Below are 19724 nucleotides of genomic sequence, written 5' to 3'. Positions count from 1 at the left end.
AACCAACAGACTGGGAGAAAATATTTGCAAATTATATACTTGATAAAGGACCTGTATCCAAAACATATAAGAATTCTTACAATACAATAATGAAAAGACAAAGAATCCAACTAAAAAATGAGCAAAGACTTGAACAGACATTTCTCCAAAGAAAATAAAGAGCCAATAAGTACATTAAAAGATGTTCAAAATCATCAGTCATCAGGGAAGTGCAAATCAAAATGAGAGATCCCCTTACACCTATTAAGGCAATTAAAACCCAAAAGACAGACAATAACAAGTATTGGCAAGGATGTAGAGAAATTTAAACTCTTATATACTGCTGGTGAAACTGTAAAATGGTACAGCCACTTTGGACAACAGTTTGACAGTTCCTCAAAAGATTAAACACTGAGTTACCATATGACCCAGCAATTCCACTCCTAGGTATATACACAAGAGAATTAAAAACATATGTCCACACAAAGACTTGTACATGAATGTTTATAGCCCCATTATTCATAATAAACCAAAGAGTTGAAGCAACCCACAAGATAATCAACTGATAAATGGATAAATACAACATTCTATATCCATACAAAGAATATTATTCTGCAGTAAAAAGGAACAAAGTACTGATTCATGCTACTACATGGATGAACCTTGAAAATATTACGCTGAGTGAAAGAACCCAGTCACAAAAATCACATATTGTATGATGCCAGAGAGAGACAGAAAATAGACTAGTGTTTACTAGGGACTATGTGTGGGGGAATGAAGAGTGACAGCTAACAGATACAAGGTTTCTTTCTGGAATGATGAAAATGTTCCGAAATTGTATTATGAAGATGGTTGCAAAATTCTATAAATATACTAGAAACTACTAAATTGCACACTTTAAACAGGTGACTTCATAGTATGTAAAGCTATTTAAAGGGTAAAAGATATACCCAATACTTAATATTTTATTCCTGTATTTTTTTTTAATTGGGGTATAGCTGATTTACAATGCTGTGTTAGTTTCAGGTGTACAGCAAAGTGAATCTGTTATATAAATAAATATAGCCACTCTTTTTTAGATTATTTTCCCATATAGGCCATTACAGAGTATTGAATAGAGTTCCCTGTGCTATACAGTAGGTCCTTATTAGTCATCTGTTTTATATATAGTAGTGTGTATGTGTCAATCCCAATCTTCCAATTTTTCCTCCCCCACCCCTTACCCCCCCGTAACCATAAGTTTATTTTCTACATCTGTAACTCTATTTTGGTTTTGTAGATAAGTTCACTTGTAGCCTTTTTTTAGATTCCATATATAAAGTGATATCATATGGTATTTGTCCTCCTCTGTCTGACTTACTTCACTAAGAATCTCTAGGTCCATCCATCCATGTTGCTGCAAATGGCATTATTTTGTTCTTCTTTATGGCTGATAATATTCCACTGTATATCTTGTATTTCTCAGAGCACACACGCCCCTTTCCCTTACCTTGAAGCCACAGCCCAGCCTGGCAGTCCAAACCTCTCATAGTCCCCTCCATAAATGTCTCGTACTAGTTTATCCACTTTGGTGCTATCTCCACGTGATGCCATTTCAAGAGCTTCTTCAAATGTGGTACAGCCAGTAAGAAGACAGCAAAGACCAAAAAACGTTCCTCCTCCAAGACTGTGATTAAAAACAAACATAGTATTATAACATTTTTCAAAATAAGAATAGGAAGGTAATACTTATGAATCCAAAACCATATTCATGTTATCAACCCACTCCTGCCCCATCCCAATCATGCAGATGCCACTAAGTAGGAAACAAGTCTGTGAAAAGATAAAAATAAAGTGTCTAATGGACACCTTGAAGATACCATATTCACATAAGCCAAGCAAACAAAGCAGCAAAACACAGGGCCCGCCTCTTTACCCATGTCCCCAATGCAGTCTGGTCACCTGCTGAGTACTAGGAGCCTCAGGTGCAGATCAGCCCACCAGGGCCATGGTGGCACCTCTTCCCTTTCTCTCTCCAAGTGCAAGCCCCAAGTCATCCTCATCCAAGCATCTTGTCACCCTGGGTCATCAGCCCCCCTTACCCGACTAGAACTCCTCCATGAATGTGTTTTCTCTCCCAAAATTACTCCTCTCATTCTTTAACTGACACCTGTTCAAAAACCTGTTTCTCCCAATCCCCAGCTCCTGTTTTTCCTCAAGTGATCGCTGATCCTTAAACCAAAAGGTATTCATTCTCATCTGCCACCTAATCCTCCCTTTTCAGACTACCCTCCCCCAAACATTTTTCTATTGCTCAGTACCTCAACTTCTAGATCTCACGACATCCCCTGGCCATGTGTATGTGTGGATACATGTAAAATCTAAACTAGTTCAAAGCTGGGATCTTGACTTGCCTTCTCCTTATAAATGCTACCTAGTAGCTTTGGTTATTTTATGGTACATGCACACCATAACACTATCTGAGGGCAGGGACCTTGGGCTCAATGAGTCTGCTGATGAGATATTTTATGAAACTATGGTAATGAAATCTTCAGCAATAGAGATTAAAGAAAAGTAGACCATGAAATCAGAATTTCCAAAGAGAAACAATATTTGCTTGCATAATCCCAGAGAAACATATCTTTCACATAATTTTAACAGGTTCTTGAAGATGTTCTTACATGCAGTACCTGAAAACTCAGTTTTAACCCATTATGATATCAAGAATAAATAATGACCTTTATATAAAAGACCTACCTGGTACCTGTGACCCGCTTATAATTATCTTTGGAATATACTGCTAAGATGCTAACCCCAGAGCCAATGTTCACCAGGAGCAGAGGGTATGGATTTCTCAAATCAAATGGTAACTTCTGACATTTTTCAGAATCAGCAGGGTTTTCAAAGTAATAGCACTGTGACCGTCCATTGAATCCAACTGAGTCAATGTATAAAATTCCTTTTATTAAGCAATCTAGTTCATCAAGTTTGCAAAGCTGAAGATCACCTATCTGTAATGAAATAAAAATGTATTCAGATTTTTTAACAAGCCAAGCAGAAATAAAAACTCCGTTTAATAAGGCATTCCCCTCTACATAAGACAAACCATAAAAGTGCTCATGGATGTGTACTATTTATGCCTGCTTTACAAAACAGATCTGCAGACAACAAATATAGGGATGGAATGACAAGACAGAATTCTGCGCTCACAGACCCAACACACTCAAACCACCGCAGCAGCTGGAGAAATGTGCCAAAACCCAAGCAGAAAACAAGATGTCTGCTTACGGGAACCATGAGGCAGGAGCACAGCTGAGGGCACAGCCCCATCAAAAAGCAGACTCTAAGAAGTCTAAATGATGCAAGGACCTGGAAACACATGGCAGGAGCCACAAGGAATCCAACATCTACCTTCCAAAGACCATCTTCAAGGCTACAGAGCAGTATCAAAGTAGGCCACACTTTATTATTAATAATCTGCAGCCAAAGGACTGAAAGTATCCAATTAGAAAGTAAAATACTTCACTATTTAAACTGATTACAGCCTCAAGGGATGGGGGGAGTTTAGCAGAATCAAAATTTAAAACATTGTTATCAACTTAATTTCATTTAAATAATTAATAAAGGGATGATTAAATTATTATTCATATTATGAAACACTGTATAGCAATTAAGAATGAAGAGGATCTTTATACAAACATACATATATATCAATATATATACATTTTTTTTTTTGGCCACGCTGCAAAGCATGCAGGATGTTACTTCCCCGACCAGGGATTGAACCCGGGCCCCCTACAGTGGAAGTGCAGTCTTCACCACTGGACCGCCAGGGAAGTCCCAAGAATGAAGAGGATCTTTATTCAATTAAGAATTGAAGTGGGAAGAACTCCAAGACATGTTTTTAGTCAAAAAAAAAAAAAAAAAAAAACAAGCTGAGAAATATTTTATACAATATGATCCAATTTGCCTTATTTTAAAACCATATTTATATGCACGTGTATGTGTCATACACAGTCATACACAGAAAACCTAAAAAGATACATAAACTTTTAACTGTGGTAACTTTGCAGAGATGATATAAAGCAACTTTCACTTTTTACTCCATGAACTTCTACCCCATTTGAATGCTACCAGCATTATCTACCTACTCAATATATGTGACAAATACAAAGATGCCTCAACGGCCTAAAGCACCTATTTCTGTTTAAAACCAAGTTTAGCCCTGCAAGTCCTCCCCCTTTAATTCAACTCTCATTTGATTACATTATACTCAATTTACTTTGATCCAAAGGATATGGAAGTTAATAGGTAACTTCATCTTAATCCTTAAGTAATCCCTAATTACGAATATTAAATTACTCCTCTGATGAAACCCAAGCCCTTGAAAATGTTCATCACTGTCCTTATTTTATCTGCTCATGCCCTCCCTGCCACGATGAATTCAATTCTGATTTCCTGACACTTGAATCTCAAGTGTCAGCATTTTCATTTCAAAGCAAAATCGTTTTACACTGGTAGCCTACTGGAATAAATGTAGTTTTCTGCCATTGTATGTCAAACCAATACCTCCTTTTATCTTTCCCATAATTCATGTTAACCTGAACTGCCCTGCTGTGCTATTATTCCTAATGAATCCCAGCCTAATTGACAGAGTCAGATGACCAAATACGTAAGTTACTTCACTAACTCAAGTTACTCATAATGTATGTGTTGCACCCACAAGCAAACTCAATACAATGTGAGGAAATCTGATTCACATTAAAAAAGAAACAGGGTAAACTCCATTTTTAAAAATACTTTCACTGTGGTTTATTAGATAATAGTTACTCCCGATGCACAAACGGGATTTGTTAGGCATTTCATTTTCCCCCAGTTTTCAAGGACAGCGCTGGTGCATACAGATGAGAAACCCCAACAGCCTAAAAGCCAATCCCTAAAGTCTAAAATCTACTCTGCACCTCTCCTTGGATTAGCACACAGCACACAACCTCTGGTAACAGCCCAAATGGTATTCAAACATGTTCCAAAGGCATCTCTACAGGGTCCCAGAATCGAGAGGTTTTCTCCTCTACCTATCAGTTATAATCCAGAGTCCACTGTGACCGCAAAGGAGGGGGACCTCCTCTCCTCCTGCTACCTTCCCGTTTACTCACAGGTAGAAAAGAAACCACTGAAAACCAACAACCAAGGAAAATTCAAGCAAACAATGCAAAACCAGTTTTAAAATTCATGTCAATTCTGTATTATGGTTATGGTCAGTTATGGGAGAAAGGAGATAGAGGACAAAGAAAGAAAACAAAGTCACAAACCATACAATGACACGCAAGGTTCGGGGGGAGAAAATGAAAAACAACATAGGCAAAGGCAGAATCTCTGTAGTAACATTCTTATTGGTGGCATTAAAAACATGGTCACTGAAGATATTTTAAATCTACACTGCACTCTGAAGGTCAGAGCCTTGGCCAATTCGCCTATCAATTCTCCCATCTACCCCCACATCCACCCTCAAATGACCTAGCCTCAAGGCCTTACACACAGTGTTCACTGAATGAAAACAAAATCAAGGGCCCACTGGCACTCCCCCTACTATCCAGACTCCTGTTAACAAGTGTGCAGCTCAGGACACATTAAAAGGCATTTGGGGAGAGCAGACTCTGCTGTCAACCATCTCTGACTAACCCTGAGGCCTGGAAAACACTGCTTTGGACCAGAGTTCCTCATATTTCTAAATAGTAAAATTGCCAAGAAACAAATGAGGGGAATAAGAAAAATTATGTGGTAGATAAGATTGGAAACAATTTTATAACATGAAATGACATTAATTTTTTAAATTATTTTTCAATCACATTGTTTAAGACAATGATATTGTTCCTCACTGGTAGTTCCTTCCTGTGCTTATTACAGCTTTACTATTTTTTCATAGTAAAAGAACAACAAAATGCTATGCTGTTAGTGCTTCTGATTCTCATCAACTCATCTGAATTGGGCAAAAAGTAAACTATACAACAGTCTCTAGATGGCAACTCCTATCACTAATTGATATTTAATCTTAACTTGACTCAAGAAAATTCAAGTTCCATTAGAGATGGAAATGATTCCACCACTTGCTATTGGTATTATTTTTAACAATCAGATTACCATAAATTGTATATAAGCTAAAAAATGCATACTGTGAGAAAATCCTGCTCAAATTTGTACGCTCCACCTCCAGTGGCACAAAAGACAGTGTGGAGACTTGAGAAGTTTTTATCTCTGCCCATTTGAATAAAAGCAGGCATGTCATGAGTGGGAAAGCGTATAAAGTGCAGATTGCCTTTGCGTCCACACAGAGTCAGATCCTTCAGCTCCAGGTGCACGTCCCGAATACCCGTGGACCCATAAGCCACATTGGAGGTCAGGTACTTTCGAATGCTTTTAAGACTTTCCACTTCTTCCTCTTCTTCTTCAGCAGTGATGTCTTTGGGTTCAAAATAAACCAGCTTGACCAGGGTCCCACCAATATCCAAGCCAAACCAAGGAAAAACTAAATGGGGAAGGAAAAAAAAGTCAGAACAGCTTTTTTTCTGAAAACTAAATTTACACTTATTAGATTAACAATTTATTTCATACCTTGAGGTTTCCAAGAACTATATACACAAAAAGGTTTTTGGGAGAAGAAATGTGATTGTCTAATCTGGAAACAAATCTTAAAAAAAAAATTACAAAGATCAAAAAGAAAAATACCACAATGTTAAGCCAACACAACCCTCTTAGTTAGACAAGCCCAAACTGCACTGAGAAATATTAAAAAACAGCAAAATGACTACTCATTAACCTCAACTCTGAAAAAAAAGATTGAGAATGAAAATCTTCATCCTTGCCCTTGCCTTAAAGAAATGTTGAGACTTTTCAGAGCTTTGGTTTAGTACTCAAACTAGGGCTAGAGGAAATTCCCAACCCTATGTAACATATAAGCTCCAGTGGTCAATTTCTCTCAAACCCTGATATCAATCAATCCATCAGGTTTCAATGGCCATCAGTGGAACAGGTGTTTCAAAGTTAATACCCGTTCCCCAAAAATCCATCCCAAAAAATCCATCCCAGGACTTCCCTGGCGGTCCAGTGGTTAAGACTCCTGCGCTTCCAATGCAGGGGACGCAGATTTGATCCCTGGTCGGGGAACTAGGATCCCACATACCACGCGGAGGAGCTTCAAAAAATAAAAAAAAATCCATCCCCAAAAATGGCTTAAGGAGACTGGATCAAGATAAACTGCATTAGCTATACATGCCTTCTCCTCCCACCTTAAATCCTAGAAATGACTAAAGATATAAACTTACTGATTTTCTAAAATAATTCTGAGAAACCAGAAGTGATACCATCAGCAGAATGAAGTTGATAGAGGCAATAACTGTCCAGAACCCTGAAAAGAGAAATGCTATAAAAATTGGGAGCAGCTATGAAGGTGCGGGGAGCAGATGGGTGCTCCATCCAAGCTGTCGATGGAGTAGCTGCCATGGGGAAACAGAAGCAGGCTCTGGTGCAGTCATAGTGATATGGTGGGGAAATACCCTTGGCACAACTGGACAGGCCAGCCACTCCCCTCCCCCTCCTCCAAAGAGGCAAAGTCTTCACTGGGCACAGGCACTTGAGCCCAAGCATCAGTACGCATCCACGTAGCTGCTGTTACCCAGAAGAAGTGGGAAGCCCCCACATCTGGCCGTATTTCCCATCTCTCCCCTACAATCCATCCTGACAGACTGGTAAACAGACACTGCACTCACTGACAGGAGAATAGCAATCCTTAAACCAGAGATGATCACTTTACAAACCAGAATCACCAAAAGGGAAAAATCAACAACACAAAACCAAGAAGCTAACATCTGAAGAAAGAGTTGCAGGAACAAAGAGGAGGCTTTAAAAGAATCATAAATATCCTCCAAGGTAAAATGAGATTTCATCCATGAAAAATGAATAAACTATTGTAAATCAACTATACTTCAATAAAAAAATAAATTTTAAAAATGAATAAGCCAGCGTAAAGAAAAATTAGAAATTAAGAAATGATTGCCAGCTGTGGTTGTGGCTGTTAAGAATCTACACATGTGACAAAATTATATAGAACTAAATACACATATACGAAAGAGTTTATGTAAAACTGGTTAAATCTAAATAAGGTCTGTGAACTGTATCAATGTTAATTTCCTAGTTGGGGGTTGGGGGAGAAGCTTCCAAAACCAAAAAGAGCAGGGCAGGGGGCGGGGCGCAGGGCAGGGGGCGGGGCGCAGGGCGGGGGGACACACCAATATACTTAACATAGGTGACTCTCAAAAACAGGCTGAGTGAAAAAAGCTTGGCACAAAAGGCTACATACTATATGAGTCCATTATATGAAACTCTAGAAAATGCAAGCTAGTCATTTCTGCATCTGATAGAAAGCAGATCACTGGCTGGGGGAGTGAGAGAGGGAAGGACTATACAGGGGCAGGAGAAAACTTTCTGTAATAACCCAAATCTTAATTGTTGGGGGCAAGAGGGGAGCTTCATGGGTGTATTTATCTGTCAAAATATATGGAACCATACACTTTATATGGATATATTTTATTGTATGTAAATTATATCCAATAAAGACACTTTTATAATAGAAAAAAACGAGAAATATTTATTTCCAAAATAAAGCGCCACAGATACATTTAATAACAAAATGGGCACAGAAAAAACAAATGGAAAACAAAACTAAGAAACTCTCCCAAAATGCCTCTTGAGTATGAAAGAAAGGTAGATATATAGAACACAGAACCAGAAAGTCCAACATCTGTGTTATATGAGTTCTAGAAATTTTCTGGGGGAGATAGGGGAAGACAGAAATCATTGGCTTGAAATAAAATTAATAAGTGTAGAAAGGGGAGATGTATAGTCACATCCTATTGAAATTTCAGGAAATCCCTAAAAACTCCCAAAGGAAAAAAGTGAATTCCTACGAAGATACATAAATCACATAAAAGTAAACTTAGACTTTTCGTCAGTAACACAGATGCTAGAAGACAAGAGCGCACTGGCCAAGTTATAAGGAAAACAATTTGAAACTCATATCCAGCCAAATCAGCTTTCAAATGGGAGTGCAAGAGAAAGACATTTCTACACATGAAAGAGCTCAACATTTACTATTCAAAGACCTTCTCTGAAATAATTAGTAGATGCACTCCAATATAATTTTTTAAAGCACCCAAGAAGATATGAGCTATATATACAATGATAAGCACAGGAAGCAATACATGCTGACTTTTAGGAAAATAAGCAATCTGCAACTAAAATACTTACATGATTTCAACATAGGAAGTCGAAGAGGGAAGAGAAAGGAGAGGGAAGTCAAAGCAAGCAGCAGCTCTGTCTCGTTGGGGAACGGAAGACATAGATTCTGATTATTTCTAAACAAGAATAAAGAAGTGATGGTTTAAATGCGTTAAAAATTTACAGGCTGGGGTTCCCTGGTGGCACACTGGTTGAGAACCTGCCTGCCAATGCAGGGGACACGGGTTCCATCCCTGGCCCGGGAGGACCCCACATGCCGCGGAGCAACTAAGCCCGTGTGCCACAACTACTGAGCCTGCGCTTTAGAGCCCGTGTGCCGCAACTACTGAAGCCTGCGCGCCTAGAGCCCGTGCTCCACGAGAGAGGCCACCACAATGAGAAGCCCGTGCACCGCAACGAAGAGTAGCCCCCGCTCACCGCAACTGGAGAAGGCCCGTGCACAGCAACGAAGAACCAACACAGCCAAAAATAAATAAATAAATAAATTTATTTAAAAAAAAAAAAAAAAAGAATCCACCTGCCAATGCAGGGGACACGGGTTCGAGCCCTGGTCCAGGAAGATCCCACAGGCTACGGAGCAACTAAGCCCGTGCGCCACAACTACTGAGCCTGCACTCTAGAGCCCGCGAGCCACAACTACTGAGCCCGTGTGCCAAAACTACTGAAGCCCACGTGCCTAGAGCACACGCTGTGCAACCAGAGAAACCACCACAACGAGAAGGCCGCGCACCATATGAAGAGTAGCCCCCACTCGTTGCCACTAGAGAAAGCCCGTGCAGCTACGAAGACCCAGCACAGCCAAAAATAAATTTAAATAAATAAATTTAAAAAAAAAAAATTTACAGGCAACTCCAAAAAAAGAGAAAATGAACATATGACCTTCAAACAACTAGGGGGAAAAAATCAGTTCAAAAACAAAGAGGAAAAAAAGTATAGTAAATACAAAACAAAAAATGACAGGAATGAATGCAAACATATCAGTAATCACAGACAGGTCAAATTTCTCTTCCAGATTGAAGAGAAAATTCAGCTATATGCTTATATAAAAAGACACATCTAAAATAAGATAATACAAGTAGACTGAAGGTAAATAAATGCTAAAACACCCACAATAGAGTCCCATCATAAAGAGGAGTTGGATTCTTTAAGATGAAAATGGCATTCAGTCAAAAATGAATAAATCAAAATCTTAAGCACCTCACTGGAGACTGATAGAACGGTTGACTTACATTTAGGAAACATGATACAGTAAAAGTCAAAGCTTATGTTTCAAGACCAATACTGCATTTATCAAGGGCTCACATTATAAGAGGTGCCCCTCCAAACAGTGATCTACCATCCCTGAGCTCACTCGCAACTACTGGGTTGGCCAAAAAGTTCATTCAGGTTTCTGTAACATCTTACAAAAACCCGAACGAACTTTTTGGCCAATCCAATATATATTCACTGACTAAATCCGTGAGTAGGGTCACCGTCACCATGCTTTGCCACATTTATATAGTTGAATTTGGGTAAGCAAAACAAATGCCTGGACAATGTTACTCCACTCTATTAAGCAAATGTTAACAGAAAGCAAATACAATACTAGCAGACTGAAAAGAATTCAAACAAACAAAAAGCATTATAAGAGGACAAAAAGAAATTGTCATGTGCATATAAAACTATAATTGATATGATCCTGACATATGCTTCAAAAAATATTAAAAACAAGGAGAAACTGACAAATCTACAAATCAGCAGAACCTTAAATTCCAAAGAACAAAACCATACCACATTCACTTTCCACAATACCTCAAAATAAGAAATTAATCCAACAGACACAAGGAAATAAATCTATCCACCTGGAAATCTTCAAACTCATTTCTATTAACTCCGAGACTGAAGAAGAAATCAAAACACAATTTATTTTTGAATGAATGACAATGAGAACACTATATAGCAAAAGGAATAGGATGTCTACCCAAGGTGGGACTCAAGGGGTAACTTCTAGCCTTAAATGTTTATCAAATGTATTCAAAAAGAAGGAAGCTTGAATAAAAGGGAATGTCACATACAATTTGAAATGCTAGAAAAATAAAGCAGACCCAAAATAAGCAGAAGGAAGTTATTAAAGATGAAAGCAAGATGTAAATGAAATTAAAAAAACATCATCATGAACAAAGCCACAACAAGCTGATCAGTAAAATCAAGCTTTGAAAAAGTCATTAAAACAGACAAACTTCTGGTAAGTGTATCTAAGAAAAAGAAAGAAGATATAACTTTTCCCAAAAAAAAACAAAACAAAACAAAACAAAGAAGATGAACCTACCGCAACCAGAAACTACAAATAAGCCAATTTACAACTTTGTAACAGTGAATTTAAAATGTACACTAAACAGAGGATTAGCTAGAAAAGAATAAAAAAGTGGTTCAAAATGAGGTAAAAAACACAGATCAAAAGCACTGAAAATTTTTAAAAAGAGGTCAAAGATCTACCACCCAAACAACAACAAAAAAGCACCAGGCCGTAATGGTTTCCAGGCAAACCATTAAGAGCCTCTAGGGCACAAAACAATCTAGAAAGATTCCCAAGTCATTGTAACTTCATATCAAAACTAGAAAAGAAGTGTCTCACAAAACAAACGCAAAAATATTAAATTATTAAACAACAGAATCCAGTTGTGCAATAAAAGTAATATACCATGGCCAACAGGGATTCTTTGGAATGCAAGGATGGTTTTCACATTAAAATTCCAATTAAGGAGGCTTGCTTACATTAGTACATTGAAGGAGAAAAACCATGATTATCTCAATACATTCCAAAAAATAAAAATTAAGAGAATCAATTAAGCCAACAAAATAAAAAAAATTTTTTAATAACTGGACACACCAAAAAAGAATACAAATACAAATACCAATAGCTTTTCCTATGTTATAAGCAAAATCCAGCAAGAAAATGACGTGAAAAAAGTGTCATGCATAACAAAAACCACAAAATATTTATAAATAAATCTAATACTAAATATCTATGATTGCTATTAAAATGGTGTACTGAAAAACATAATAGTGGGAAGATATATCATGTTCCAGGAAGGAAAACTAAATACTATTAAAGTGTCAATTCTCCCCCAAATTAATCTAACTAACAATGTCAACGCAATTCTAAAGAGAACACTGTGGCTGACTCTCCAGCCATTCCACCTCAGTCAGAAAGAGAGTCCTGATTTTTTTTTTTTTTTTTTTTTTTTTTAACACCAACAGAAACTCCATTTCCAGTGATGAGGGACTAACTCAACCTGGCATGAGTCATGAAGTCTGGCCCTGACTGGAAGAATAAAAAGTTTCTTCACTAATGAAATCAACAGTGCTGGATATGACTGAAGTAAGGAGATTCAATTCCTCTTTTCCTACTAACAGCGCCATTCTTTTAACCATCAACTTTAAGATGATGCCAACCTCATGGAGAGCAAAGAAGAGACACAGCACTCTACCAACAAATATATCTCATCAACAGCATTGGAATCTGAAGTTTTGGACATATCTAAGACCAATGGAAGACTGTAATGCTTAAAACAAATTAAGCCTTACTCCCCTTTCCACAGATTAAAAAGTTGAAACATTAGTTTACGGCTATTATGTTTTAAATGAGCATCTATTAACAGCCAAGCACTTTACTGCACGAGTTTATTTAATGTTTACAATAACCATGCACAGTAATCACCCCACTTACAGATTAAGAAACTGAAGTGCAAGGACTTCCCTGGTGGTCCAGGGACTAAGGCTCTGCACTCCCAATGCCGGGGGCCCAGGTTCGATCCCTGGTCAGGGAATTAGATCCCACATGCTGCAACTAAGAGTTCACATGCTGCAAATAAGAGTTCGCATGCTGCAACTAAAGATCCCACAAGCCACAACTAAAAAAAAAAAAAAAAAGATCCCGCATGCCGCAACTAAGACCTGGCACAGCCAAATAAATAAATAAATATTTTTTTAAAAATAAGAATGAAAGAAAAAGAAACAAGTGCAAAAGAGCCCAAGGTCACAGTCAAGAAAAGGCAGAAGTGGGACTCAAACTCAGATTTCCTAAATCCTTTTAAAAGTATCTTTTAACCAGTATCTATACAGACCTAACAGCACAAAACACATATTCTTGGGTTAAATTTTTTTTTAAGTAAAAGTAGTTTAATAAAATTCACATACCTTAAATAAATAAAGAGAACCAACAATATATAAGGAAAAATAAGGAGCCTAAGGCTGAAAGAGTAAATAGCCTTATTATATCCTTTAGTAACTTCTGGATTTTTTCGTTATACTACTAATCAAACCATTTACATATTCAAGAACTGAGAGACAATGAAAGACATGGGAGGTCCATTAGATGCATGCTCTCTGATAATCTCTCAGGCCATACAATTCGGTTATTTCTAAACATTCAGCCTATCAAAGGGGGTTTAGATTTCTATCAATAACTGAGAGACTGCCCCATATACTATGACATGATGACTACTAGAATAAGCCTTCCAATTCTTATTCAAAACACTATGTGTGGCACTTCCCTGGTGGCGCAGTGGTTAAGAATCCACCCGCCAATAAAGGGGACACGGGTTCGAGCCCTGGTCCGGGAAGATCCCACATGCCGCGGAGCAACTAAGCCTGTGCACCACAACTACTGAGCCTGTGCTCTTACCCCGCGCGTGCCACAACTACTGAAGCCCGTGCTCAGCAACAAAAGAAGCCAACGCAATGAGAAGCCCGTGCTCAGCAACAAAAGAAGCCAACGCAATGAGAAGCCCGTGCACCGCAACGAAGAGTAGCTCCCGCTCGCCGCAACTAGAGAAAGCCTGCGCACAGCAACAGAGACCCAATGCAGCCAAAAATAAACAAATTAAAAAAAAACAACAACAAACCACTATGTGTTTCTGGCAGGAAAAGTCATGGAAAGTCAAGGAACTTTTGCTATGCCCTCACATGCCTCATATCTCACTAATAAAAGGCCTACGTTATCACTTCTGATTAGTGAGTCTTTCCATTAATTTTCACAGATATTTTAGTCTGTTTTCGGCCTTCAGCATATTTCCTGATATATTTCCTCCAAGGTACTCCACCTAGACAATGTACACTTGACTTAGGACACATTTCTAGGAAGAATTTAAACTTTCCGTCACAGATTTATGTAAAATCATCAATAGCTCACTGTCTCAATAATAGGTCTCAACAACTGAAATGCTTTCCAATGAGAAATATATGGTTTATAAAAGTGTACTCAATTTTCCAACATTATGAACTATATCTTTACCAGATCACATGTGGTTAAAATACTGCTAACCCAAATCCCTAGACTGGTCTAGGCAGCGATCTTTGGCCTCATATTAAAAGACAGACCTTGGGACTTCCCTGGTGGTCCAGTGGTTAAGACTCTGAGCTCCCAGTGCAGAGGGTCCGGGTTCAATCCCTGGTCAGGGAACTAGATCCCGCGTGCCACAACTAAAAAGTCTGCATGCCGCAACTAAAAAGATCCTGCTCGCACGTGACACCAAAGATCCCGCGTGCTGCAACTAAGAAAGACCCAGTGCAGCCAAATAAATAAATAAATATTTATTTATCTTACCTTTTAAAAGACGGACCTCAATAAATATTCCCAAAATAGTTTAACTCAGGGACCAGATACTTATAAAATACTACCTACTATAAAACCAGCAGACTCAATAAAGAAATATAAACAGGGCTTCCCTGGTGGCGCAATGGTTAAGGATCTGCCTGCCAATGCAGGGGACACAGGTTTGAGCCCTGGTCCGGGAAGATCCCACATGCCGCGGAGCAACTAAGCCCAGGTGCTACAACTACTGAGCCCGCGTGCCGCAACTACTGAAGCCCACGCGCCTAGAGCCCGTGCTCCGCAACAAGAGAAGCCACCACAATGAGAACCCCACGCACCACAACGAAAGAGTAGCCCCCGCTCGCCGCAACTAGAGAAAGCCCATGCACAGCAACAAAGACCCAACACAGCCATAAATAAATAAATAAAATTTATTTTTTAAAAAAAGAAATATAAACATACAAAACCTAATAGGCTACTAAAAACTGCAAGATAGCTTTCACTTTCAGAAAGCAAACTTTAAGCCATTATAAAGGGTTTTCATATCCTAGTCCACCTTGCTGACAAAAATTGAGAAAGAATATTAACTGAGAAAGAACAGTGCCTGAAGATAAAGATATCCCAAATTATGAACCTGAAAAGTGCTCCCAAGGTTATAAATTTAAGCCCAAGGAACCTCACTGCTCTTTTAAATAACCAGACAAAATAGCTATTCTGCTATATCACTGCCTGATAAGGCACTCTCAAACAACATACAGGCTATTATCTTGGTCCTTATCTCTCCTTTTAACATGTGTTTAAGCAGAATATTTTTAATAACATACATCCCCCTTGCTTATGGTCTCCTCAGATATACAGAGGGCAGTGATGCCAACACTCAACAATTATACTATCTAAATGCACAATTCATACATGGGCCCCTAAAATAACATACTTAATTTTACAAGCTGCATAATTATATTATTTTTAAGTTATGCTTAATGCTTTATATTCGTTATTCATCAAAGAAGAGGAGCCGTGTTTACTTTTATTTCATTTAGGTTTAAAGTTGATAAAACAGTAGGTTAAAAAGCATCCTCTCCTATTCTGTCCCTCAAAAATAGGCTACAAAGCAATAGAAATCTAACTTTTTTCCTGGGCTCCCAGTGGGCGGCCCTTCCTAATTCCCTAACTGAAGATGAAACACTGCACCTGATAAAAGGCAACCAACCTCCCAGCATCAGTTCCATTCTGGCAACACTGATGCTCCCCCAATACCAAGGAAAAGCTAACTATTTTCTAGATTAGTATTATCAAGCTACAAACAAAAGCTTTATTTTCTAGACTAATGGAGGTTAAAGAAATTCCATGATTGGCATGAGTCCAAAATCAGCATGTCCCCAAGCTTTCCCTGGAGTGCTAAAACATGCTCGGGAGTCACCTTCAAAGATCCAGCTCATCCCCCAGCACTGCCATGAAGCACTGTGATCCCAGAGTTCCCACACCTCCTGCACATCTGGGGCCCTAGATTAAAATGTATGTTCTCTTGTTACATGTTACATGCATGTAATGTTCTCTTGTTACATTTGCCAAAACTGTACATTTTACTGTATGTAATTATGCCTCAATAAAATTTTAAAAATTAAAAGATGTTTTTAGACCCCTCTGCAGATCAGAGGGTTTTTTTTTTTAAGCTTCTGAGTGATTCCACATGAGAACCACTACTCTGGACTACATCGCATGTACCTTCCAAGATGTGGAAAGTCAAGAAACTGGATCTGAAGTCAGACACCTAGAATCAAAACACAGCTCCATTACTAACTCACTATACGCCCTTGGACAAAGAAAATTTCACTGAGCCTGTTGCCTAATCTGGAAGCTGGGGATAACAAATACCCACCTCAGAGGATAACTGCAAGACTTAAATGTTTATAAAGTATTTGGCACAGTGTCTAACATGAACACGTAAGCATCATCGTTACCATCATTAGCATCTTTGTTTCCATCATTTTAAACCAATCTTTATTTGGTAATTCTCTCAGACCTATGAGACATACTCCAGCTAATCTAAAACTTTTGAAGAACTTCTTAGACACACATGCCTAGCCTCATCCCTAATGACTATGATGTGTTAAGTCTGAGGTGGGACAGGTTTGGGAATCACACTGCTCTAGGGAACATGTGTGGCAGAACTTGACTATAATCAGGGCCCACAATTCCTAAGATAAACTGAACAGCTCCTTCTAGTTTCCAATGACAACTAGTCTCCTACCTTAAAATAAGTAGTGTAATGATATCAGAATGAGGTTTTCTAACAAAAGTAAGGTGGCACCAACCCAACTCTCCTAATAAAAAATACAAATATTTAATCTTTATTGAATTCTCTCAAAGTTAAAACCAAAGTATATTCTTTGAGGGATTAGCAATCAATACACTGCTTCTCTATGTAACAGGTATACCCCTGGACAGTACAGAAAGAACAAATGGAAAGAAAAAACATCTTGTTTATGTCTTTAGTTCTCATTATCTGAGAGATGGCTTTTCGTGACTTTTGTAAGGACTAATGAATTTATTAAAGCTCTTAGAAGAGTACATGAAAACAATTTTTAAGAGTGCCTGACTGGTGGCAAACACCGAAATTACAATACTTAGAATCTTCATGGCCAGTGGTCACAAAGAGCTGGCTACATGGCTGTGATTCTTTTTTGCTGAATCTCTGCAATTTACCTCCATCTCTAATGAGGCAGTACAAAACCACGAAGGAACTAATGTTTTGCATCGCTTAAAAATCAGGTGCTTCTCAAAACAGGAACCAGGCTCTAAAAACGGTATAGGTTGACAGCGGATCATCTCTTTTCCAATTCTCTTTCAAGAACATAGGAAAAGACAAAAGAATTAAGAACTCTCAAACTTTTCAGCAAAACAGGGGTGCATTTAATATTTAATCATCCAAATCATATAAAAGTAAAGCAACTGGGTTGCTGGGCTGAAGTACAAGACTATCCAATAAAGACCTCACACCCGGGGGGGTGGGGGGGGGGGTGTGATGAACTGGGCGATTGGGATTGACATGTATACACTGATGTGTATAAAATTGATGACTAATAAGGATCTCCTGTACAAAAAAATAAAGTAAAAAATAATAATAATTTTTTTAAAAATGACCTCACACTCACCCTGCCACTTTCTCACTCTCATAATCTACATTTAAAACAAGCTGATTTCCTGAAATAGGAATCTGGCAACGACAAGAAGAAAAATATATAGCCACATGTAAAATGTTATTATATCGTAAAACTCATATTAGAGTATCAAGACAGTGGATACTTTCAAGAGTTGCAATGGCTGTTTGAAGGAGGACCCGAACTGAAGACCTGTAAAGAGAAGAAAATATCTGGACTAGATCACAATGCAGAAAAAGAAACCTGATAATAAAACGGAAAAACCGATTCTCTGGGAAGAGCATGTGCAGCCGCCAAGGCGAGAAGTCGTTTTCCCTCAAAAAAGAAAGGCTTAATGCCCAGAGTGCTACAGTACTGAATCGTGAGTATCAGCAAAGAGATGGAAAGAAAATAGAGGCGATATCTGGGTGAGACATGACCCGAATTCTCATGGGAAGAAAAGCAGACAAAGCTTAGTACACAGAACACGGAATCCAGTTTTAGGCTTGCAGCAACTCAACCATTTTCCCTGAGCCCAAAATCTCCAGGTAAAAAGGATGTAACGTCTTGCAGCTCTTTGGAAATCCACGGAAGACAGACACTGGGGATTCAAACGACTTGAGGGGGGAGGGGAGGTGGTGAAAATGGGTCAAAAGAAGCTTTCCCGAGGAAAAAAATAATGCGATTCTCGGCCGAATAATGCACAAGGAACTAAGAACCGGGAGGGAGAAAAGGTCCTGGGTACGGACGCTACACTCGGACAACCGAGAAGCAGAAGCGCGAGGCCGGACGGGGCCAAACCCGCAGCCCCCGCGTTGGGGGACCCGAGGCCTCCAGCCAGGTGTCAGCCCAGCACCAACCTGGGACCACCGAGCGGGGGCACTGTCTCCGCGCGGGAAAAACGGCGACCGGGCCGGAAGGGGGCAGGGCGAAACGCGAGGGCGCCCCGCCGGGCACTTACGCGGCCGCTTCTTCCTGAGGCTTTCGACGCGCTGACGGGAGGCCGACGTAGCGCCGCTGTAAGAGCCGGGCCGGTCCCGCCTTACGCCCTCCGCCGAAGCCGAGGCCCCGACGGCGGGGGCCGACGCGCTGTTCGCCCGGCGCCGCAGTGGCTCCCGGCGCCGCCCATCGGGGCCGCCGGGCGTCGGCTCCCGGACCGACGAGGCGGAGGTGGCGGCGACACCGCAGTGGCGCTCCATGGGCTCGCCGAGCCGGCCCGCTCCCATCCGCAGCAGGAACCGCTGCCGACCGAGCCAGCCCCCCAGAGCCGGTGCCCTCGTCGCCTCCTCCGCGGCAATCCAGCCAGAGCAGAAGAACATCCTCGGCAGGCCGCCTCTTCCGTTGCGCCAACGCGCAGCAAGCCAATCCAAACAAGATGGGGGCGGCCCGAAGGCCTCGTATCCAATCGGCTGTCTCATTCGGGGCGGATCGACCGCGCCTCCGTCCAATGAAAGGCTCGGGGCGGGGCGAAGGACGGCGAGGGTGGGGATCCGGGCTGGGCGGAGGAGAAGGCGGTGTTGCTGAGCAGAGAGTGATGGCGGCGCCGCCCAATGGACGCGTTGGTGGAGGGGTCCGCGCCCCCTCCACCGGGGTACACAGGTAGGCGCTCCGGGCCCCAGAACTCTCCCGGGAGCCGCCTCGCGCCCCCGAGCCCCGCCCTGCTGCTGCGTCCCGTCGCCTCCCGGTTTGCGCCCTTCTTCAGCCCAGCGGTGTGCCGCAGGGTCTGGTCGCCAGTCGTTGGCAAACAGAAGGGCTTG

At 40.2% G+C, this 19724-nt stretch overlaps 1 protein-coding gene across 3 annotated transcripts in view; it reads right to left on the bottom strand.

The window, feature by feature from the left end:
* Positions 1-19301, bottom strand: part of PANK2 (pantothenate kinase 2) — a 28276-nt gene extending 8975 nt beyond the window's left edge. Inside the window, exons 1-5 of one of the 3 annotated variants that reach the window (XM_059897270.1) lie at positions 18929-19003; positions 9262-9368; positions 6132-6484; positions 2716-2969; positions 1469-1645 (exon numbers count right to left, since the gene is read on the bottom strand). In XM_059897270.1, coding sequence (XP_059753253.1) covers positions 1469-1645; positions 2716-2969; positions 6132-6484; positions 9262-9274 — 797 coding nt within the window. In that variant the 5' untranslated portion in view covers positions 9275-9368; positions 18929-19003. Of the gene's footprint in view, positions 1-1468; positions 1646-2715; positions 2970-6131; positions 6485-9261; positions 9369-18928 lie in introns of all 3 variants that reach the window. The other 2 variants (XM_059897268.1, XM_059897269.1) reach the window with 2 other exon arrangements.
* Between the last annotated feature and the right edge of the window lie 423 nt (positions 19302-19724).

The sequence above is a fragment of the Balaenoptera ricei genome, chromosome 15 (genome assembly GCF_028023285.1).
Source record: "Balaenoptera ricei isolate mBalRic1 chromosome 15, mBalRic1.hap2, whole genome shotgun sequence".
Lineage (NCBI taxonomy): Eukaryota > Metazoa > Chordata > Mammalia > Artiodactyla > Balaenopteridae > Balaenoptera > Balaenoptera ricei.
The sequence above is the reverse complement of the archived record's forward strand: the minus strand, read 5'-3'. Positions and strand labels throughout refer to the sequence as shown.